Source organism: Oncorhynchus keta, chromosome 24 (assembly GCF_023373465.1).
Source record: "Oncorhynchus keta strain PuntledgeMale-10-30-2019 chromosome 24, Oket_V2, whole genome shotgun sequence".
NCBI lineage: Eukaryota > Metazoa > Chordata > Actinopteri > Salmoniformes > Salmonidae > Oncorhynchus > Oncorhynchus keta.
Window position 1 is genome coordinate 42,775,941 of NC_068444.1, and position 25,071 is coordinate 42,801,011.

At 41.5% G+C, this 25,071-nt stretch overlaps 1 protein-coding gene across 2 annotated transcripts in view; it reads left to right on the forward strand.

Annotated features, from left to right (window-relative positions):
* Positions 1-25,071, forward strand: part of dclre1a (DNA cross-link repair 1A (PSO2 homolog, S. cerevisiae)) — a 31,355-nt gene that overhangs the window by 1,072 nt on the left and 5,212 nt on the right. Inside the window, exons 2-8 of one of the 2 annotated variants that reach the window (XM_035734825.2) lie at positions 2,841-4,133; positions 7,627-7,760; positions 8,860-8,978; positions 9,303-9,446; positions 9,811-9,956; positions 12,063-12,217; positions 20,646-20,810. In XM_035734825.2, coding sequence (XP_035590718.1) covers positions 2,841-4,133; positions 7,627-7,760; positions 8,860-8,978; positions 9,303-9,446; positions 9,811-9,956; positions 12,063-12,217; positions 20,646-20,807 — 2,153 coding nt within the window. In that variant the 3' untranslated portion in view covers positions 20,808-20,810. The remainder of the gene's footprint in view (positions 1-2,840; positions 4,134-7,626; positions 7,761-8,859; positions 8,979-9,302; positions 9,447-9,810; positions 9,957-12,062; positions 12,218-20,645; positions 20,811-25,071) is intronic. The other variant, XM_035734824.2, reaches the window with a different exon arrangement.

Here is a 25,071-nt window from a genome sequence, read left to right on the forward strand (position 1 = left end):
TGGCTAGGAAAAACTCCCTAGAAAGGCCAAAACCTAGGAAGAAACCCTAGAGAGGAACCAGGCTATGAGGGGTGGCCAGTCCTCTTCTGGCTGTGCCGGGTGGAGATGATAACAGAACATGGCCAAGATGTTCAAATGTTCATAAATCACCAGCATGGTCAAATAATAGGTCTGGGACAGGTAGGATGTCCGGTGAACAGGTCAGGATTCCATAGCCGCAGGCAGAACAGTTGAAACTGGAGCAGCGGCACAGCCAGGTGGACTGGGGACAGCAAGGAGTCATCATGCCAGGTAGTCCTGAGGCATGGTCCTAGGGCTCAGGTTCCCCGAGAGAAAAAGAGAGAATTAGAGAGAGCATACTTAAATTCACACTGGACACTGGATAAGACAGGAGAAGTACTCCAGATAAAACAAACTACTGCAGCATAAATACTGGAGGCTGAGACGGGAGGGATCAGGAGACACTGTGGCCCCATCTGATGTTACCCCTGGACAGGTCCAAACAGGAAGAATATAACCCCACCCACTTTTCCAAAGCACAGCCCCCACACCACTAGAAGGATATCTTCAACCACCAACTTACCATCCTGAGACAAGGCCGAGTATAGCCCACAAAGTCCCCCCTAAACTGGAACACCTGGATTTTTCTGAAATTCGATAGGCCTACATGAAATGGCTTTATTTGACATTTGTATGTAAAAGTATTGTTTAGAAATAATTAATTGAACAGGAATATTTTGCCCTTACCCAGCCTCCTTTAGTGCTGTGTTCTTAACCAGGTGGGAATTGACCAGTTGTGAAGTCCTAAATAAATACCTTTTGGATACATTCACATGCTTCGTAAACAACAAATCGTGAAATGCTTACTTATGGCCCTTCCCAAACAATGCATTCCAACTCAAGGAATAAAAACACAATTAGTAGTGATAGCTTGGCTATTTGCATGGGGTACCAGTACCGAGTTGATGTACAGGGAAATTGAGGTAGATACTGTATATACAAATAGGTAGGGGTAAAGTGACTAGGAAACAGGATATATAATAGACAGTAGGAGCAGCACATGATGAGTGTGGAAGTATAAGTGTACGTGGTATGTATGTATGTACAGTTGAGGTCGGAAGTTTACATACACATTTACATTTACACAACTCAGTTTTTCAAAATTCCTGACATTTAATCTTAGTAAGAATTCCTTAGGTCTTAGGTCAGTTAGGATCACCACTTTATTTGAAGAATGTCAGAATAATAGTAGAGAGAAGGATTTATTTCAGCTTTCATTTCTTTCATCACATTCCCAGTGGGTCAGAAGTTTACATACACTCAATTATTATCTGGTAGCATTGCCTTTAAATGGTTTAACTTGGGTTAAATGTTTCGGGTAGCCTTCGACAAGCTTCCCACAACAAGTTGGGTGAATTTTGGCCCATTCCTCCTGATAGAGCTGGTGTAACTGAGTCAGGTTTGTAGGCCTCCTTGCTCGCACATGCTTTTTCAGTTCTGCCCACAAATTGTCTATAGGGTTGAGGTCAGGACTTTGATGGCCACTCCAATACCTTGACTTTGTCCTTGAGGGCTTGTAAATTAGCATTTGACGCTAAGGTGTATTCGGCGCATGTGACAAAGTTTGATTTGATAGCTAGCTACTCTAGCTCCACTGACAGTGACCTATTTGTTGATGTTTATCAACTTTGGGAATTCATGAATATGTATAAGTAGCCTTTGTCATTCTTCGGAGGTGGAACCTAAACATGCAATTCGTCGTAATTGTGGCAGCAACTTCCTCTGGGGGAGGGTCCTTCAAAGTTATGGCTCATTTTCTACAGAGAAATTGGCATAGTAGGCAATGTAGCCAAAGATTGCCCTCCTTTTACTAGTATCATTGCACATCCTTTGAAAAACCATTCACTCTGTTGGTAATGCTTACAAATTTAATCATCATTTTAAAAGTAGAGATACCACTCTGGAATTTTGATATGCCCGTATATAATGTTCAATCATCTATAAACATTATTCATGATTGTATTTTTCAATATTAATACATTTATGTAAGTTGTTATTGAAATCAAAATACTACTCATTACAGAGGCAAGCGGTAAAGCTCCATATTACACCAATTTTCCCTTTGTTGCTCCTACAGATGAAACATTAGGGAGTCTTGAAGGAGGCCTGGATAAGGTCACAAACATTCTATTAGGTTCTGAACTAACAGAGTATAAACTCAAACGGACAACTAGAAAAAGCTCAAACCAAGTTTATTCAACCCACTGTATGCTTCAGCTGCAAACACACTTTACACATAATTAAAAGGGCATTTATATGTCATGACAAGGTTAGGGGTGTGACTTCTCAGAACTATTCATCTGTTTCCCAAAACTAGCTAAATGTTGCGCTGTTGTCTTCGTGGTCAAGGGGTCTGTTAGCAGTGATTCTTCATCCGGTCACTTCTCCATGATGTTTACAAGTGACTTTCTGTTCAACAGACTTTGGACATACATTCTGTTCCCCTTTTCTCTCACAGTAAATTTCCATACACAAAGTTCCTCTTCACCATTCATTTACACATAACATATACATTCATTATACAGATAACATAATCAATCATGTCTAATATAGCAACAGGAGTAAGTATATTTCAAGTTATAACCCAACAATTCCAACTTCAATAAATGATTGTATTGAATTTCAGAAAGTTCCAAAAAAGCATTTCCTTTTTTTCTAGTTTCATGATGTCCCATGTCTATTTTAGCACATTACATGCAAATGCCATTCTTAACCATAATCTCATATCCCTTGTAATTCCTAATCCTGCTCTGTCTTTGTCTTTTATGTCATGTGTGCAGAATGTCCCGATGGTATCCAGTGCTACTCCACAATTCTGAGCCACTACCAGAGATACAGCCACTCCCTGCTTGCCCACAGCCGAGCAACCAATGAGGCGCCCTGCCTCAGCTTGGAGTTGGTAACCAATGGCGGGGCCAATTTAAGCTTGGAGAGCTCACAGGACAGCCAGAGTTATTCTCCTATTAACAGACACAGTGGAGCGACATCCCCCACAAAGCCAAATGCCCTTCTGCTGCTCCGGTCTCCTGCTCCAGAGGTAATCCGAAAAAAAAAAGGCTGGTCACCTTCAACCAAAGTCTTGAAGTCTACCCTCCAAGACAATAAAACAAAAGTGTCAACCCCCCATAAGGACAATAGGGGGAGTGAAGGCCTTGAGGGTGGTTTTGTCAACGCAGAGCCCTCTGCTTCTAGTGATGAGATCTCCTATTCCCCCATGTCTGAGTTTCCCCAAGATATGGAAGTTAATGGGACACAACTAAAAAAAGCTCTATTTCCAAGCAGTATGTTGGAAGATGGGGAAAATAATGACTCAATGTTGTTATTCAGTGATGGAGTCTCAAGTGATAATGAGTTATTTTCCAACCTTGTGGCTCATTCTGAAACAAATGAAGTTGTAGGTTCTCCAGTATTCAGCGACAGCCAGGTGGTATCGATTAGCTCATTAGTGCATAGCAATCACCTACCTAGCTTCTCAAGAGAAGAGCATACAGAGGATAACTGTAATGCCGTCAGTGCTAGGCCTCCACTCCAGTCTCCAAAAAGTATAGTATTAGAAAGCTTAGGGGAGAGCCTGTTCAGCCCAAGCAGCAATTACAGCCTCCATTCCAAAAGCTTGGATCAGTGCCCCACTTACACAAACACGGAGTTGAACGTGTCATTACCTCAAGTGCCTCCATCTTCCCAAGCTTCCCCCACCCAACATTCTCAGGCAACCATGACAACTAGGAAGGGCAAGTCCTCTGGGCTCAAACAGACAGACATTGGGGTGTTTTTTGGGCTCAAGCCCCTGAAGGACAAAGGGAAGGAGCAAGAGGCTGGGAACGTTTTACCTGGGGTGGCTCTCCATCAGGGACCTGTACTTGAAGAGCGCAAGGGAGGTAAAGAGGACAATGGAGGACGTCAGAGGAAAGGCAGAAGTGCAAATGCCACGGTGACCCCTAAAGTTGGAGTGCGATCAGACGGTGGGAGTACACAGACTCCAAGTGAGGGAGGTAGGAAGAGGTGGAACAGGGGGAGAACCGATGGAGAACAAAGGGAGTCCAAGCGATGCCCGTTTTATAAAAAGATTCCAGGTGAGTTGGTCAGTGACTAGTGTAAGTAGCATGCAGTGTGCCCTGTGGATGGCTAATTGGTAGAGGTCGACCGATTATGATTTTTCAACACTGGTACCGATTATTGGAGGACTAAACAAAAGCCGATACCGATTAATCGGACGATTTAAAAAAAAAAATAATAATAACATTTTTTTTTATATATACATATTTGTAATAATGACAATTACAACAAGACTGAACAATGAACACTTATTTTAACTTAATATAATACATCAATAAAATCTATTTGGTCTCAAATAAATAATGAAACATGTTCAATTTAGTTTAAATAATGCAAAAACAAAGTGTTGGAGAAGAAAGAAAAAGTGCAATATGTGCCATGTAAAAAAGATAAAGTTTAAGTTCCTTGCTCAGAACATGAGAACATATGAAAGCTGAAGGTTCCTTTTAACATGAGTCTTCAATATTCCCAGGTAAGAAGTTTTAGGTTGTAGTTATTATAGGACTATTTCTCTCTATACCATTTGTATTTCATATAACTTTGACTATTTGATGTTCTAATAGGGACTTTATTATTGCCAGCCTAATCTCAGGAGTTGATAGGCTTGAAGCATTGCGAAGAGCTGCTGGCAAATGCAGGAAAGTGCTGTTTGAATGAAGCCTGCTGCTGCCTACCACCACTCACATTTACATTTACATTTAAGTCATTTAGCAGACGCTCTTATCCAGAGCGACTTACAAATTGGTGCATTCACCTTATGACATCCAGTGGAACAGTCACTTTACAATAGTGCATCTAAATCTTAAAAGGGGGGGGTGAGAAGGATTACTTATCCTACGCTCAGTCAGACTGCTCTATCAAATATCAAAACAGACTTAATTATAATATAATAACACACAGAAATACGAACCTTAGGTCACTAATATGGTAAAAACACGGAAACTATCATTTCGAAAACATAACGCTTATTCTTTCAGTGAAATACGGAACCGTTCCGTATTTTATCTAACGGGTGGCATCCATAAGTCTAAATATTGCTGTTACATTGCACAACCTTCAACGTTATGTCATAATTACGTAAAATTCTGGCAAATTAGTTCGCAACTAGCCCGGTGGCCCAAACTGTTGCATATAGCCTGACTCTACGTGTAATGAACGCAAGAGAAGTGACACAATTTCCCTAATTTAATATTGCCTGCTATTGATTTTAAGAAAGTCATTGATGTTTATGGTTAGATACATTCTTGCAACGATTGTTCTTTTTTCGCAAATGCGGTTTTGTTAAATCTTCCCCAGTTTAGTGAAGTTGGCAGTCTTTGTTAGGAAGAAATGGTCTTCACACAGTTCGCAACGAGCCTGGCGGCCCAAACTGCAGCATATACCCTGACTCTGATGCACAGAACGCAAGAGAAGTGACACAATTTCCCTAGTTAAAAGAAATTCATGTTAGCAGGCAATAGTATCTAAATATGCAGGTTTCAAAAATATATACTTGTGTATTGATTTTTTAAAGAAAGGTGTTGATGTTTATGATTAGGTACACATTGGTGCAACGACAGTGTTTTTTTTCGCTGTTATATCACCCATTTGGCGAAGTAGGCTGGTATTCAATGATAAATTAACAGGCACCGCATCGATTATATGCAACGCAGGACAAGCTAGGTAAACTAGCAATATCATCAACCATGTGTAGTTAACTAGTGATTATGGTAAGATTGATCGTTTTTATAAGATACGTTTAATGCTAGCTAGCACCTTACCTTGGCTCCTTGCTGCTCTCCCATAACAGGTAGTCAGCCTGCCACGCAGTCTCCTCTTTTAGTGCAATGTGATCGGTGTTCAAAAATGCAGATTACCGATTGTTATGAAAACTTGAAATCGGCCCTAATTAATCGGTCGACCTCTACTAATTGGTAGCAGAAACAACCTCCTGAAATCACTTAACATACTGCTAACAGTGCAGTACTTATGGGGGACTTTTTGAAGATAGCCACCTCTAGCGCCTTTCCATGAAACATATTGTATTATACCTTAGTCTCCGACTGTAGATGGCTTAGAATACTGCTAGCAATATCAAGATGTTCCGGCTAACCCTATGCTACGGTGCAAAAGGCTTAGGCCGACCTGGCTTTAGCGTTTAAGACTAGATACATTTTTAAAAATTGCAAATTCCAGTCAGCTCTAGGAGAGCTAAATCAAGAGCACCTAGTGGAAATCTACACATTTAAAACTCATTTCATTCTGCAACATGTTTTTCTCAAGTATGTCTGCAAGTGACTAGCGTCCTTCTCATGGCCTTATTGTCTTAAGCTGTTTTGGAATACTCAAACTAACTGTACTATTTGTGATGTAAAATTAGTATATAATATGGATATAGTTAGTATGCCAAAGTTCCCGAATGTCGTACTAAATTTGCCAATATACAAAGTATACAACCAGTGGACACTATTTCTGAGCTTTTAGGGCCCATGATGCAATTATTTTAAAAAACGGGTGTGGCTTCACAACATTTTTGGATTTGAAGAAAATAAGGGAAAATATGCAGACAAAGTCCAACGAGAGCAGATACAAATTCATTGCTTTAACTAATTATGACTAAAGTTAAGAAAATGTTGAGCAATGTAATAAAGTAATGCCTTCTGAAATGAGTTATGTTGGCCGACAATTTGTTACATTAGAGCAGTATGTAACGTTAGTTGGCTACTAATACATCGAACTTGCCAGGCAGTAAGTATATTAACTAACTATAACTACTCAACGTTTATTGACTTGATCATATTTGGCTATGTGGTATAGTCGTTGTGCATTCAATGGACATGGTTAATTATGGCTATCTACTCCGATTTCAGAGCACACTCGTCTGAGTTTGCCTAAGCGCAGAATAACTGATGAATTTACTGAACGCTTAACACCCGTTGAATATGGCTGGTGTCAGTAAACTTCGGCAAAAAAGCGTAATTAAATTGTTGCCAGCAGCACAGTTAGTCACCAACACTGTGGATAACATGAAAACAGCCTAACCAGCTCTACTAGGGTGAGTAAAATGGTCAGAGTGAGGTGTTCTCTCATTTTTTTCTGGAAGTAGCTAGCCAACGTTAGCCAGTTAGCTTGGGTCTTGACTGCCGTTGAATGCTCAGATCAACCCTACATCTCGGCCAGAGTGTCCATTTTGCGCTCTGAATTTACAAATGGACAATTTGACAACACTCTGGATTTAGGAACGCCCAGAGCGTACTCTGGCACTCCAGATTGAATGAATTTACGAACACACCCAGAATCGTAAAAAGACTAGTTAGTCATTTGTTAACAAGCTATCAAGAGGTTTGATAGCAACAGCATCAACTTCCGGTAGACAGGCGAAGCGCGAGTACGCTCAACTGAAACGATACCGTTTGTTTATAGTATACTAAAATGAACTAATAGTATGGAGTATATACTTTATGAATGTAGTATACATTGTTAGTATCGGTATTCAAACACAGATTTATTTTTTTCTCTCTTTTTGCACAGGCACTAAGTTTGCTGTGGATGCTTTTCAGTATGGGCTGGTTGAGGGCATCACCACTTACTTCCTCACACACTTCCACTCAGACCACTATGGAGGCCTGAAGAAGAGCTCTACATTCCATATCTACTGTAACAGAGTAAGGGCACTTCCCAACTAAAACAGATGCAACATGTGGGGCAATGCATGCTGTCAATAAATTCATTTTGATTGCGTCAGGTATCCCAATAGAGAGTTGGGGCCAAGCAGAGACGGCAAGGGTGGCTTGTCACTCCAGTACCTTGCCGTTCACCTTCCCATCTCTGGGCCAGACTCAATTATAAGACTGACTGAAGAGATAAGTCTTCGGTCTTAACCACTCTCAAATTCATAGACAGAGCTATGGATGCAATGACTGACCATCCATGATACCAACATTATAGTTTTAACTATGTTTTGAGGCTATATAGTATTTGTTTACATTTACTTTGTTTACAAATATTGGACTTAAACAAGCTTATATTATAGGTTCTGATGGGGTATAATAGTTGAGCTAAGCTCATGGGACATTTAGAAGTTATATTCGTCAAGAATCAATGGGTATATACTGTATCATAAATGTATAAGTTCAAAAATGGATGTAGGAACTGCAGATTGCCCCTTTTAAAGGGCAGCTGAACTCACTGATTTCGCCTTGGTTTTTGACCTCCTCATTAAGTAAAACTGGATTTGGGTCTTGGGCAGTGGTGGAAAAAGCCCCAAAATGTCAAACTTCAGTAAAAGTCTAGATACCTTAATAGAAAGTGACTCAAGTAAAAGTCACCCAGAACAATACCACTTGAGTGAAAGTCTAAAAGTATTTGGGTTTGACATATTCTTAAGTATAAAATGTAAATGTAATTGCTCAAATATACTTAAGTATCAAAAGTAAAATTATAAATCATATCAAATTCCTTATATTAAGCAAACCAGATGGCACCATTTTTTCATTTTATTTTAAAAAATGTATTATTTTTGACTCGAGTCATTTCAGCTTTCATTTGTGATTCATTTGTAAAATTTTGAAAAACATAATTCCACTTTGACAATATGAGGTATTGTGTGTAGGCTGGTGACAAAACAATCCCAATTTAATTGATTTAAAATTCCGACTGTAACACAACAAAATGTGGGAAAAGTCCAGGGGTGTGAAGGCACCGTATATGTGGTCTGGCACTGCAGCCCATTTATTGACAGCTCACAGCTGTGCGTCTCCCCAGATCACAGGTAACCTGGTGAAGAGTAAGCTGAGGGTGGCTGAGCAGTACGTTCACATCCTGCCCATGAACACCCAGGTCACTGTGGATGGGTTCAAGGTCACACTGCTTGACGCCAACCAGTGAGTATGAAGAAATCAAAGGGCTTTAAATGGAGTGTGAATTGCTGACCCATCTTGCCTCTTCTTCCCTATATTAGTATGAAAAATGTCATATGGTGAGAATTCCACTCAGGGTGCGGTGAATCTGTTCCTAGGCCGTCATTGAAAATAAGAATTTGTTCTTAACTGACATGCCTTTTTAAAATATATTTTTTTTAAACAATTACCATACAGAACCTACCCATTCCTTGCACATCTACTGGTCTTCTTAGGGGGTTGAATTCTATTTGGTATTCAGAAATGGTCTTGAGTCGTAATATGTTACCTGGTCCTCTCTGCCCACAGCTGTCCAGGAGCTGCCATGCTGCTGCTGTTCCTGCCCGATGGCCAGACTGTGCTTCACACGGGAGACTTTAGAGCTGACCCTTCTATGGAGGCCTACCACGAGCTGCTGAGCTGCCGAGTCCAGACACTCTACCTGGACACCACGTTAGTTTTTTAAGCTAGGGTTAGGCTAAGGGTAGAGCCATGGTGTGGTCATGAAGATAGGGTTAGAGTTAGAGCTATGGTTAGGGTTGAGCCAGGTTGTTGACATAAAGCCACTGTTAGGGTTATGGCTTGGGTAAGGCTTGAATCGGGGTGTGGTCATGAAGATAGGGTTACGGTTAGGGTTGAGCTGGACTGTGAACATGAAACTAGGGTTAGAGTTAGAGCTATGGTTAGGGTTGAGCCAGGCTGTTGACATAAAGCCACTGTTAGGGTTAGAGCTATGGTTAGGGTTGAGCCGGGGTGTCAATTTAACCACTGCTGTTAAACACCTCTCAAACAATTTTTCCTCTCTTTCACTCTCTAGTTACTGCAGTCCTGAATACACCTTCCCCACGCAGCAGGAGGTCATAAACCTTGCGGCCAACACAGCCTTCATGTGTGTGACCCTCAACCCTCGCACTCTGGTGGTGTGTGGCTCCTATTCCGTTGGCAAAGAGAAAGTATTCTTGGGTGAGTGCTGATTTGAGTGTTTGATCACCTTAAAGTAACTTTATTGAGCTACAGCAGTGGTCACCAACCTTTTCTGAGTCAAGATTACTTTCGCAGTCAAAAAGTAAGCCGGTATCTACCGCTAAGATTGTTTTTGTTAAACCAGATATTATTTTTTACATGAACCTAATAAAAAACATTCTATTGGAATTAGGTTTGTGCAATAGGCCTATTTGTCACAGCATATTGGCTATAGGCCTGCCAATATTGTTCTCCTCAGACAATATTATATTTCAAAAGTCAAGCTTTAGTTAACAAAACACATCAGTTGGTGTAGCACTTGCGAGGCACAGCTGAGCATAAATTGCAAATAATTAGCTTTTTTACTTTACTAGACTTATGGTAGAGATGCATCTGATAGATCATGGTGCTTTCAAGACAACTGGGAACTCGAGAGAGAAAAAACTAGGTCAAGTTATGACGTCAGTGATCCCCAGGTTAGAAAGTTGGCGCTCTAGAAAGATGCCGTTTTTTTTTTTTACTTGGAATTCAGAGTTGGATGACAGTTCAAAAAGATTTTCCCCAGTTGCCTTGAACACACTTAAATCGGAAGTCTGAGATTTCCAAGTTCGCAGAGTTCCCAGTCTCAGTGGAGGGTCTGCCTCTCACAGTCTCTGCTGGTGCATGAAATCTAAGGAAGTCTCAAGGTTTTGCGTTATCTCATGATAGTATCTCATGATGGTATCTCATGATAAGCTGTAGACCACACTATTTACCAAGATAATTTTCATCTACATTCTTCGTAGCTGTCTATTTACCACCACAAACTGATGCTGACACTAATATCGCACTCAATGAGCTGTATACGGCCATAAGCAAACAGGAAAACGCTCATCCGGAGGCAGCGCTCCAGGTGGCAGGGGACTTTAACGCAGGTAAACTTAAACCCGTTTTACCTCATTTCTACCTGCATGTTAAATGTGCAACTAGAGGGGAAAAAAACTCTAGACCACCTTTACTCCACACACAGAGAAGCATACAAAGCTCTCCATCACCCTCCATTTGGCAAATCTGACCATAATTCTATCCTCCTGATTCCTACTTACACAAAAAAAAACTAAATCAAGAAGCACTAGTGACTCGGTCAATAAGAAAGTGGTCAGATGAAGCAGATGCTAAGCTACAGGAATATTTTGCTAGCCGTTGCTGACCCCATGCTTACATCTTTATCACAAATAAGACACCTTGCTTTCCCTGGTGCCAATTCCATATAATAGTCCCATACTGGTGCTCTGCTTTTCTCTGCCATCTGTAAAACACACACACAGCTCTGAAGTGACAATGATACTGAAGAGTCTGCGTAGGAGACAAATACTCTCAACTGTTTGAATAAAAATAGAGTTTAAGTTACCTGTGATGAATGTTGAAAACAAAAACTGTAATTTCTATATGCAGGAAATCCTATTTTAATAATGGACATGGTAAGAATTGACTACCAAAGTGCGAGTCATAATTCCCATGACACCTTCTAGCAAAATCTGAAAAGCAGTTCCTTCATTCATTTATTCCATAGGATATTTTTAGATTCACTTAAAATAAGGTCTGTTTTGTGTAGGCTTACACCACCGTGCCAATTTTATAACTGTGTAGATATCCATAGGAAAATGTCACTCTAATCAATATTGGCTAAATATAAGCAAAGATCTTTTTTTTTGTAGAGTGGATTTATGAAAATATGTTGACAAACGTTACCTTATCCTAGTGAGATTTACACGGGTATCAAAACGCAGAGGCGGTTTAAGCCTGCACCCTAACCTGCACGAAACACAGACCTTATTTGCAGTAGATCAAGACATTCTCTATGGAAGACATGAACGGCAGGAAGTGAACTGCGAACAATGCTAAAATTTGACATGCATTGGATGGTTGACAAAATGCTTTGCTTAGAGCTTAAGAGAGTGTGGCCATTTTAAAAAGCCACTTCCAGGATTTTAATCTTGGGTAGCCAACTGAACTACTAGAAGTAGAATCCAACAATACTCATCATGAATCGGTGAATAAAAATTGTCTATACTCTCTGTGTATATATGACTCTGGCTTAACTGTCTTACTATGTCTTGTCCATAGCTCTGGCAGAGGTACTGGGCTCCAAAGTTTGCCTGTCCCGGGACAAGTTCAACACCATGTGTTGTCTGGAGTCAGAGCGCATCCGCCAGCTGATCACCACCGACTGGAAGGCCGCACAGGTCCATGTGCTACCCATGATGCAACTGAACTTCAAAGTGGGTCCTGTAGTGATTTTTACAGTTCCTATACAGTACCAGTGAACATTTCTGACACACCTACTCATTCAATTTGGGGCGACAGGTAGCCTAGTGGTTAGAGCGTTGGGCCAGTAACTGAAAGGTTGCTAGATCGAATCCTGAGCTGTCAAGTTAAAAATCTGTTGTTCTGCCCCTGAACAAGGCATTTAACCCACTGTTCCTAGGCCGCCATCGTAAATAAAAATGTGTTCTTAACTGACTTGCCTAGTTAAATAAAGGTTAATTAAAATGTAAAAAATGTCAAGTAAAAATTAAAAACTATGAAATAACACATGGAATCATGTATTAACCAAAAAAGTATTTAACAACTCAAAATATGTGTTGTATTTGAGGTTCTTCAAAGTAGCCACCCTTTGCCTTGATAGAAGCGTTGCACACTCTTGGCATTCTCTCAACCAGCTTCACCTGGAATGCTTTCCCAACAGTGTTGAAGGAATTCCCACATATGCTGAGCACTTGTTGGCAGCTTTTCCTTTACTCTGCGGTTCAACTCATCCCAAACCATCTCAATTGGGTTGAGGTCTGATTGTGGAGGCCAGGTCATCTGATGCAACACTCCATCACTCTCCTTCTTGGTCAAATAGCCCCTACACAGCCTGGAGGTGTGATGGGTCATTGGCCTGTTGAAAAACAATTGATAGTCCCACTAAGCGCAAACCAGAAGGGATGGCGTATTGCTGCAGAATGCTGTTTTAGCCATGCTAGTTAACCTCTCTGGCATATGTGGGATATGTGCGTCCCACCTGGCCAACATCCAGTGAAAATGCAGAGCGCCAGATTCAAATAAATTACTATAAAAATTTAACATTGATGAAATCACACATTCAATATACCAAATTAAAGCTACACTTGTTGTGAACCCAGCCAGATTTCAAAAATGCTTTACGGCGAAAGCAAACAATGCTATTATCTGAGCATAGCACCCCAGTATACAAAGAGAGAAAAACATATTTCAACCCTGCAGACGCGACACAAAACGCAGAAATAAAAATATAATTCATGCCTTACCTTTGACGAGCTTCTTCTGTTGGCACTCCAATATGTCCCACAAACATCACATATGGTTCTTTTGTTCGATTAATTCCGTCGATATATATCCAAAATGTAAATTTATTTGGTGCGTTTGATCCAGAAAAACACCGGTTCCAACTTGCACAATGTGACTACAAAATATCTCAGAAGTTACCTGTAAGCATTGTCCAAACATTTCAAACTACTTTTGTAATAAAACTTTAGGGATTTTTTAACGTAAATAATCGATAAAATTGAAGACCGGATAAACATTGTTCAATACAGGAAGAAAACAAAGTGAAGACAGTACACTTCAAGTTACCCTCATTCTGGATGGCCGTACTTCTTCATTACACAAAGGAAAAACCTCAACCAATTTCTAAAGACTGTTGACATCCAGTGGAAGCGATGGGAACTGCAAGCCCCAAGATTCCCAGTGAAAACCCATTGAAAAGAGAGTGACCTCAAAAAAATAAAATCCTGGATGGTTTGTCCTCGGGGTTTCACCTGCCAAATAAGTTCTGTTATACTCACAGACATCATTCAAACAGTTTTAGAAACTTCAGTGTGTTTTCTATCCAAATCTACTAATAATATGCATATCCTGGCTTCTGAGCCAGAGTAGCAGGCTGTTTACTTTGGACACGGTTTTCATCCGGACGTGAAAATACTGCCCCCTATCCCAAAGAAGTTAAGTGTGCCTTGAATATTATAAATAAATATATATTAAAAATAAATTGAATATTAAAAATAAGCCACAGACGGTGTGGGGAGGCTTTGCTGGTGACACTATCACACCTCCTCCTCCATGCTTCACGGTGGGAACCACACATGCGGAGATCATCCATTCATCGACTCTGCGTCTCACAAAGACATGTTGGTTGGAACCAATAATCTCAAATTTGGACTCCAGACCAAAGGACAGATTTTCCACCTGTCTAATGTCCATTGCTCGTGTTTCTTGACCCAAGAAAGTCTCTTCTTATTGGTGTCCTTTTAGTAGTGGTTTCTTTTGCAGCAATTTGACCATGAAAGCCTGATTCACGCAGTCTCCTCTGAACAGATGTATCTGTTACTTGAACTCTGAAGCATCTATTTGGGCTGCAATTTCTGAGGCTGGTAACTAATGAACTTATCCTCTGCTGCAGAGGATAACTCTGGGTCTTCCTTTCCTGTGGCGGTCCTCATGAGAGCCAGTTTCATCATAGCGTTTGATGGTTTGTGCAACTGCACTTGAAGAAACTTTAAAAGTTTTTTCCGTTTTCTGTTTTGACTGACCTTCATGTCTTAAAGTAATGATGGACTGTCATTTCTCTTTGCTTATTTGAGCTGTTCTTCCCATAATATGGATTTGGTCTTTTACCAATAGGGCTAGCTTCTGTATACCATCCCTACCTTGTCACAACACAGCTGATTGTGTTGACTCAAACAATTTAAGAAGGAAAGAACTTCCACAAATTAACTTTTAAGAAGACACACCTATTAATTGAAATGCATTACAGGTGACTACCTCATGAAGCTGGTTGAAAGAATGCCAAGAGTGTGCAAAGTTGCCATCAAGGCAAAGTGTGGCTACTTTGAAGAATCTCAAATGTAAAATATATATATATATACTTTTTTGGTTACTACATGATTCCATATGTGTGGTTTTATAATTTGTCTTCACTATTATTCTACAATGTAAAAATAAAGAAAAACCCCTGAATGAGTAGGGTGTCCAAACTTTTTACTGGTACAGTATGTCAAAAGTGCTTAAAGGTAGAGTTAGTAAGACAACATTCTCCTACAAAGCAGGGCAGCAACCTCACAGAAATGCAACAAAATTCAAACTGCCACAGTTGTCTCTTCCCAGTGTTGACATATTTCAAGGGAGGGCATACATTGTAAAAGACAATCGTGGAAGTCTTGACAGATTTGAATTATGTTGTTGTTTGTAATCAGATAATCACGCTGCTGTGTATATTGCTGAGTCTACCTTTAAACAACAACCACTTTTGTGCTGTAGCAAAAGAACACGATACAGTTAAAAACGAGTCAAGCTTTGCGTATATACAGTGGGGCAAAAAAGTATTTAGTCAGCCACCAATTGTGCAAGTTCTCCCACTTAAAAAGATGAGAGGCCTGTAATTTTAATCATAGGTACACTTCAACTATGACAGACAAAATGAGAAAAAAAATCCAGAAAATCACATTGTAGGATTTTGTTATGAATTTATTTGCAAATTATGGTGGAAAATAAGTATTTGGTCACCTACAAACAAGCAAGATTTCTGGCTCTCACAGACCTGTACCTTCTTCTTTAAGAGGCTCCTCTGTCCTCCACTCGTTACCTGTATTAATGGCACCTGTTTGAACTTGTTATCAGTATAAAAGACACCTGTCCACAAACTCAAACAGTCACACGCCAAACTCCACTATGGCCAAGACCAAAGAGCTGTCAAAGGACACCAGAAACAACATTGTAGACCTGCACCATTTTCTTTTGAGATTCCTCCACATTTTTATACAATAATGAGAAATGACGAGACAGAGGATGTTGATATTGACAAATGTAATGTTTTACTGCTATAGACACATTCAAAATGCTGTACAAGTTGTAAAATATAATTCATTTGAATTGCTTCTATATTCTCTTAGAGCAGAAATCTACACTACACACTTCTTGTGTAGTGTTTTCACTTTGAACGAAAACAAGGGGGTTGAGCCGACTTGGGCTGGCCTTCTGGGTAAGGTGCGTCTTTGCGCTAGTCCCGCTTACTCTAATGACCCTGCTGTCCTGGAGCTGGAGAGGAAGTGAAAGTCACTTGCAACCTAATGTTACAGCTGCCAGAAACAAACAGAGAAGACATTTACATTTACATTTAAGTCATTTAGCAGACGCTCTTCCAGAGCGACTTACAAATTGACATCCAGTGGAACAGCCACTTTACAATAGTGCATCTAAATCTTTTAAGGGGGGGGGTGAGAAGGATTACTTTATCCTATCCTAGGTATTCCTTAAAGAGGTGGGGTTTCAGGTGTCTCCGGAAGGTGGTGATTGACTCCGCTGTCCTGGCGTCGTGAGGGAGTTTGTTCCACCATTGGGGGGCCAGAGCAGCGAACAGTTTTGACTGGGCTGAGCGGGAACTGTACTTCCTCAGTGGTAGGGAGGCGAGCAGGCCAGAGGTGGATGAACGCAGTGCCCTTGTTTGGGTGTAGGGCCTGATCAGAGCCTGGAGGTACTGAGGTGCCGTTCCCCTCACAGCTCCGTAGGCAAGCACCATGGTCTTGTAGCGGATGCGAGCTTCAACTGGAAGCCAGTGGAGAGAGCGGAGGAGCGGGGTGACGTGAGAGAACTTGGGAAGGTTGAACACCAGACGGGCTGCGGTGTTCTGGATGAGTTGTAGGGGTTTAATGGCACAGGCAGGGAGCCCAGCCAACAGCGAGTTGCAGTAATCCAGACGGGAGATGACAAGTGCCTGGATTAGGACCTGCGCCGCTTCCTGTGTGAGGCAGGGTCGTACTCTGCGGATGTTGTAGAGCATGAACCTACAGGAACGGGCCACCGCCTTGATGTTAGTTGAGAACAACAGGGTGTTGTCCAGGATCACGCCACGGTTCTTAGCGCTCTGGGAGGAGGACACAATGGAGTTGTCAACCGTGATGGCGAGGTCAACAAGCGTCATTCTTGGATTTGAATCAATTCGACCCCAAAATGTTTTTAAAAAGCGAGAAAAAGACTGCCCATGACCAATCCAGAAACCAGATAAACATTGAAATTAATTTTGAAAGGTGGAAGAGTGACAGCGAAATGGCAACCGTTGTCATGGATTATTCATGTTAGGTAAGTGTTGGGTTGCGTATTTAGCCTGCTAGCTATGTTAGCTGCTAAGCTTAGTGTGTTCAATTTTCAATCCAGCTATCATCTTTTGTATTCGGATTGTTTTGTACTCAAAGGAATCTAATGATAGCATCATGTAGCTACACTACATAAACTCCACAATATGCCCAATGCCTTTATTTCAACTAGCTAACATTAGCTTGCTAAATCTAGATATTCAGATTGTTGGCATGATAGTGTTTAGTTTGTAGATGATCACGCTAGGTGGTTGACAGCATTTTTGGTCCAGGACCACCCCAAAAAATTCCTCTTGATGTACAGTTATTTGTGGCATCTAGTTAATTTGTGAGCGATTGGGTGTTTGCAGTTCCAGAGCTGACGACTCTTCAGAATGAGAATATGGTCAAATTGACTGATTTATATTGTTGATATTGTTAATGGTATAACAGTTCATGATAACTACTGATTAAGTTAATTCAAGAGTTTCTCTATATTTAACCCTTTATGGTGTCCCTCATCGATTAATTTGCATAGGATAACCAAGTTAATCAATCAAATCTAATCTTGCCAAAAGTCACAACAATTGCCATTATATTACCTTCTCTCTCAGGTGAGACCATGGGCAGTATATGACCTACTGCTAACCGTATTACCATAGCTAACTATTTTGGTTGATTATCAACAAAATAATTATTGAATCACAAAGCATAACATAACATGCATACTGCATTCTTTACCTCTTTCAGTGTTGGGCTGAAAATGCTTTTGACCACCTAGCTAGCTATCATTATCACCTACAAACTAAACACTATCATGTCAACAATCTGCACATCTAGCTTTAGCTAGCTAACGTTGCCTAGTTGAAATAAAAGCATTGGGCATCTTGTTGGATGTAGCTACTGGACATGATGGTATCGTTAGATTCCTTTGAGTTCAATACATTACGCATACAGAATGTTATATTTTTCTCGCTTATTTTTCTCTTTGGGTCCAGTTCATTCAGAACCAAGAACTGAGAATGATGCTTGGTTGGCTTCATCTGCTCTGTTTGTTTCTGGCAGTTCTAACATTAGTTTGCAAGTGACTTTCACTTCCTCTCCAGCTCTGGGGCAACGGGTTATTCGAGTAGGCGGGATTAGCATAAAGACACACCTTGCCCAGAATGCCAACCCAAGGCAGTCCAGGGCTCAACCCCCTTGTTTTTGTTCAATGTGAAAACACTACACAAGAAATGGGGCGACATAGGGTCGCCCACGGCCTGCGGATTCCTGATTTTAAGTCTACTAAGAGAATATAGAAGCAATTCAAATGAATTATATTTGAGATTTTTTGAAATGTTAGCAAATTTATTACAAATTAAAGTTTTCATTATTTACATAATTATTCAGACCCCTTGCCACGAGACTCGAAATTGAGCTCAGGTGTATCGTGTATCCATTTATCATCCTTGAGATGTTTCTACAACTTGATTTGAGTCCACCTGTGGAAAATTCATTTGATTGGACATGATTTGGAAAGACAAAAGACTAAAAAACCAAGCCATGAAGTCGAAGGAATTGTCTTTAGAGCTCCGAGACGACAGAATTGTGTCGAGGCACAGATCTGGGGAAGGGTACCAAAATTTGTGCAGCATTGAAGGTCCCCAAGAACTCAGTGCCCTCCATCATTTAATAGAAGAAGTTTGGAACCACCAAGACACTTCCTAGAGCTGGCCTCCCTGCCAAACTGAGCAACTAAGAAGGGCCTTGGTCAAGGAGGTGACCAATAACCCGATGGTCACTCTGACAGAGCTCCAGAGTTCCTCTGTGGAGATCCTTCCAGAAGGACAACCATCTCTGCAGCACTCCACCAATCAGGCCTTTAAGGTAGAGGGGCCAGACAGAAGCCACTCCTCAGTAACAGACACATGGGTAACACATCAGTAACAGCTTGCTTGGAGTTTGCCAAAAGGCACCTAAAGTATTCTCAGACCTTGAGAAACAAGATTCTCTGGTCTGATGAAACCAAGATTTGAACTCTTTAGCTTGAATGCCAAGCATCACGTCTGGAGGAAATCTGGCACCATCCCTACTGTGAAGCATGGTGGTGGCAGCATCATGCTGATGGGATGTTTTTTCAGCATCAGGGACTGGAAGACGAGTCAGGGTCGAGGGAAAGATGAATGGAGCAAAGTATAGAGAGATCCTTGATGAAAACCTGCTCCAGAGCGCTCAGGATCTCAGACTGGGACGAAGGTTCACCTTCCAACCAGATAATGACCCTAAGCACACAGCCAAGACAACGCAGGAGTGGCTTCGGGACAAGTCTCTGAATGTCCTTGAGTTGCCCAGCCAGACCCCGGACTTGACCCAATCGAATATCTCTGAAGTGACCTGAAAATAGCTGTGCAGCGCCGTTCCCCATCCAACCTGATAGAGCTTGAGAGGATCTGTTGAGAAGAATGGGAGAAACTCAAATACAGGTGTTCCAAGCTTGCAGTGTCATACCCAAGAAGACTCAAAGCTGTAATCGCTGCCAAAGGTGCTTCAACAAAGTACTGAGTAAATGGTCTGAATAGTTACATAAATGTAATATTTCAGTTGTTTATTTTATTTTTGTGATCATTTCTAAAAAAAAATATATATTTTTGCTTTGTCATTATGGGTTATTGTGTGTAGATATTCTAAAATATATTATTTATATATATTTATATATTCATATATAAATAAAACAAGGCTGGAACGTAACAAAATGTGGAAAAGTCAAGGGGTCTGAATACCTTCCGAATGCACTGTATGCCAATTTGTTTTGAGTGGGCTGATTAGGTGGCTATGATGGAATGGGGCCCCGTTGGGAGTTTAGCCATTTACACCGGGGCAAACACCCCTACTTGCCTTGTTAAATAAAATAAAATACTCTCATGATAAGTGCCATGGGATTTTATAATGACCACAGAGGTTCAGGACACATCATGTCCAAAAGACGGCACCTTCTACGCAGGGCAATGTCCCCTTCACTGCCCTGGGATCTCCTCAGAGGGAAGAATGCCCCCTACTGGCAATCTAAACACTACTTCCAGCAGCATCTGGTTTCCCATCCAGAGACCGACCAGGACTGACCATGTTTAGCTTCATAAAATAAATAATATAAATAATATATGCCATTTAGCAGACGCTTTTATCCAAAGCGACTTACAGTCATGTGTGCATACATTCTACGTATGGGTGGTCCCGGGGATCGAACCCACTACCCTGGCGTTACAAGCGCCATGCTCTACCAACTGAGCTACAGAAGCCAGCAGTGGGATGCTGAGTACCTGCAGCATTATAGCACTAGGATTGCTTACCCCTGCACTCGTGGAAAGTTTGCACCTGATTATAATATAACATTTCAAAATGTAAAGGGTGGAGCTAAATTGTCAAATACAAGAGTATGACAAACTCTGTCACATGTCGGTAATGCCGTTTTGGCTTTGGTTTTCATTCCTCTCAGAAAATAACAGGCTCAAACTATCTGTTCACTCCTCACACTTACTAAACCAAAGTACGTACTCCCATGTCCTTTTTTCCTTTCCAGAACCTGCAGGCTCATCTGAGTAGGTTCTCGAGGCAGTACGACCAGCTGGTGGCCTTCAAGCCCACGGGCTGGACCTTCAGACAGAGGGTGGAGGCTGTGGAAGATATCAAGCCTATGGTCCATGGCAACATCAGCATCTATGGTACAGCCCAGTATCTATAGCAGGTGTGCTCAGATGTGGCTCTCGAGGCCCAGAGCACTGCTGGTTTTGGTTCTAGGCATGAAATTTAAAGCATGCTAACTAGGAGACATTGACTCACATTAGCCATGTCATGCCTACTACTTACTAAAATGAATCATACTACATACTATTTAGAATGTACTGTTTTAGTAAAAATGCATACAGTTAGCAACAAATATCAACATACTAGGCTCACCCATTATGTGAATGCGTCATCTTATGCTCAATTGTGCTGTTTCCATCCATCCGTTAATGTTGGTGTAGCATCCCCTGAGCTAATTATCAACGGGTCAATCTCACTCAGTCTGAAAAATCATCCTCAATGGCTCGCAGCTAATTATACTTCATGAAAAGCCGGAATGAGTATGACATCCGAGCATTTAAAGGGATAGTGCGAGATTCTGGCAATTAATGAACATTTTTATGTCTGCGTCCAGTATGAAGGAAGTTTAGAGATAGTTTCGTGAGCCAATGACTGGAAGTCTACCGGTACAGCTAGCTAGCATTGGCTCACAAAACGACCTCTAACTTCCTTCAAACTGCAGAGACATATAAATGGTATCCATGAGTTCATCTGACTCTGGGTAAGTATAATTACCAGACTCTCGCATTATCCCTTTAAAGCATACTCAATGATTAAAATGTTACATACTATTTAGAACGCAAATAAGATTATTTGTTTTTGTTTTTTGTTCGATAATGCCAGTTTAGAACATTTGTGGCTAGTTTTACAAAACCTATGTGTGGATTGCTGTCTCTACTGGCCCATAGACTGCTTTCAACATAAGGAAACAATGATGTACATTTCTAATTTTGCTGAAGAATGCCTTTCACCAGAAACTGAGGAAACCATGTGTGTGCACATGAAATGATCAATTACGTGCCAGGAGAAGAACTAGTAGGAAGGGAAAGTAGCAGGACTGCGGAACTCAAGGTCCTGAGTTGTGCACCCCTGTCTATGGTATAGGACTCTACCTACAGCACTGCTCTGTATGATAACGATGACATGGTAATTTAGCAGACTCTTTTATCCAAGGCAGCTTACAGTTTAGAAATTAAATAAATCTAGGGTTGTATGGGGCCCATGGGGAATTAAAACCATGGTGTTGACGTCACCATACTCTAACCACTCAGCTATCTGGTACCTGATTCACAACCTGGCTCAGATATTTTATTTTCACATTGTCCTTTTCAGCACCGTTCCAGCAAATATGGTGGATATGTGGTGGCTGCATAACCAGGCTGGTCTTTGGCTAATCTTTTCACACATCCATACTAGGGATTAACACTGGAAACCGGGATCCCAAGATTTTCCTAGCAAGCTCCTTCCTGAGAGAAAAATGACGGGATCTCAGGAACAATAATATACTATGCAAAAATACAAACATGCATGTGCAAACTATCTGACTTCATTCACACATTAGACCAGTGATCACAATGCTCACTAATAGAAAACGTCACTTGCGTAGCTTATAAATTTCATTGTGTATTGACTATCATGAAACTTGAGGCGGCAGGTAGCCTAGTGGTTAGAGCGTTGGGCCAGTAACCGAAAGGTTGTAAGATCGAATCCCTGAGCTGACAAGGTCAAAAGGCAGAATGAGGCGCAGCATCAAATATGTTCCCTGTGGCTCCTATCCCATGTATTTGCATAACAAGAAATGTGTGTTAATGACAGGGCAACAATGCGCAGTGTGTTCGGAATGTAATCACATTTGCCTGACCACCTCCGGAAGTGGATGGGCTCGCATTGTGTTCCAATCTCTGCTCCGTGTAAATGCAACCAGGCCAGCTGACCACATTCAGTGGACAATGGCATCAGTGCTCCGCCTAAAAATATTCCTGTGTTATTTCAGCTCTGCTTCAGTGATCCACCTGTTCATCAAGTCCCTCATCACTGGATGTGTCCCTCAGCTCAAACGGGTGACACCAGTATGTAAAAACGTGGATCTGGCCCTGACAACCTCGAACTACAGGCCTATTTCCAACCTGCCCTTCCTGACTAAGCTCCTTGAACGTGCTGTTCCTAGTCAACTTTAAAACCATCTGGCCACTCACAACCTACATGAGCCCTTCCAGTTGGGTTTCAAGGCTGGACACAGCATTGAAACTGCCCTGGAAAGGGTCTCCAATGACCTCCTCATGAATGCTGACTCTGGGGCTGCCAGCATCTCCATACTGCTCGACCTCAGTGCAGCATTCGACACTGCACTCCTAGTCAGCTGCCTGCAGGACATCAAAGCGTAGATGCAGTTGAGTTTCCTGCAATTTAGCTACAAAAAAGAAAGAGGCGGTCCTAATTGGCATCCGCACAATCATAAACAACATTAGCAGCTACAGCTGTCAAAGGTCTCGTTTGACATCAAGAGTGTCACCAAAGTCAAATGTTTCCATCGAATGAACATTGCCAATTATCACAACCTGCAGCTGAGTGACTCATCCATGCCTTTATTTCATCCCGTCTGGATTATTGTAATGCCCTTTTTGTTGGAGCATCTGCCAAGTGTCTAAACAGGATACAATATGTCCAGAACTGCACGTGTCCTCACCCACACCTCCCCCCGAGAGCACTTCACAGTGCTTCTCAACATCCACTGGATCCCCATATGCTCACGCATCCTGGTTTACACCTACCAAGCTATCCACAACTCTGGACCCAAGTACCTGTCTGACCTCATTCTACCCTCCTGCCCCACACCATTCTCCTTCAGGTCCGTCCCCCTTCAGCAGCCCCGCAGCAGACATAAAACTATGCGTGACGGGGCTTTCAGTTGCACGGCTCCGCGGCTGTGGTATTTACTTCCAGACACTAATAGGGCTGCGGAGTCTCTGTCGTCCTTTAAGGCACATTTCAAGAACATGCTGTTCAGAAGAGCTTTCAAGAACCTCTGCTATTGACGACACCTATATAGCTTTGATTGTTGTCTGTGTTCTATGTTCTGGATTATGTTTTTGTTTTTTTGCCTTGGGTGTGAGATCAAATCAAAGTTTTATTTGTCACGTGCGCCGAATACAACAGTGAAATGCTTACTTACAGGCTCTAACCAATAGCGACAAAAAAATGCATTAGGTGAACAATAGGTAAGTAAAGAAATAAAACAACAGTAAAAAGATCGGCTATATACAGTAGTGAGGCTATAAAAGTAGCGAGGCTACATACAGACACCGGTTAGTCAGGCTGATTTGAGGTAGTATGTACATGTAGATCTGGTTAAAGTGACTGCATATATGATGAAGTAGCAGTAGTGTAAAAGAGGGGTGGTGGGTGGCGGGACACAATGCAGATAGCCTGGTTAGCCAATGTGCGGGAGCATTGGTCGGTCTGCCCAATTGAGATAGTATGTACATGATTGTATAGTTAAAGGGACTATGCATATATGATAAATGGAGAGTAGCAGCAGCGTAAAAGAGGGGTTGGTGGAGCGCACACAATGCAAATAGTCCAGTTAGCCATTTGATTACCTGTTCAGGAGTCTTATGGCTTGGGGGTAAAAACTGTTGAGAAGCCTCTTTGTCCTGGACTTGGCACTCCGGTACCGCTTGCCATGCGGTAGTAGAGAGAACAGTCTATGACTGGGGTGGCTGGGGTCTTTGACAATTTTTAGGGCCTTCTTCTGACACCGCCAGTGATGTACTGGGCCGTACGCACTATCCTCTGTAGTGCCTTGCGGTCGGAGGCCGAGTAATTGCCGTACCAGGCAGTGATGCAACCATGCTCTCGATGTTGCAGCTGTAGAGCCTTTTGAGGATCTCAGGACCCATGCCAAATCTTTTTAGTTTCCTGAAGGGGAATAGGCTTTGTTGTGCCCTCTTCACAACCCGCTGGGTGTGTTGTGACCATTCTAGTTTGTTGTTGATGTGGACACCAAGGAACTTGAACCTCTCAACCTGCTCCACTACAGCCCCATCGATGAGAACGGGCGCATGCTCAGTCCTCCTTTTCCTGTAGTCTACAATTTAAATATAATAATAATAATAATAATATTTCACCTTTATTTAACCAGGTAGGCTAGTTGAGAACAAGTTCTCATTTGCAACTGTGACCTGGCCAAGATAAAGCATAGCAGTGTGAACAGACAACAGAGTTAAACATGGAGTAAACAATAAACAAGTCAATAACTATAGTAGAAATAAAAGAATCTATATACATTGTGTGCAAAAGGCATGAGGAGGTAAGCAATAAATAGGCCATAGGAGTGAATAATTACAATTTAGCAGATTAACACGAGTGATAAATGATCAGAT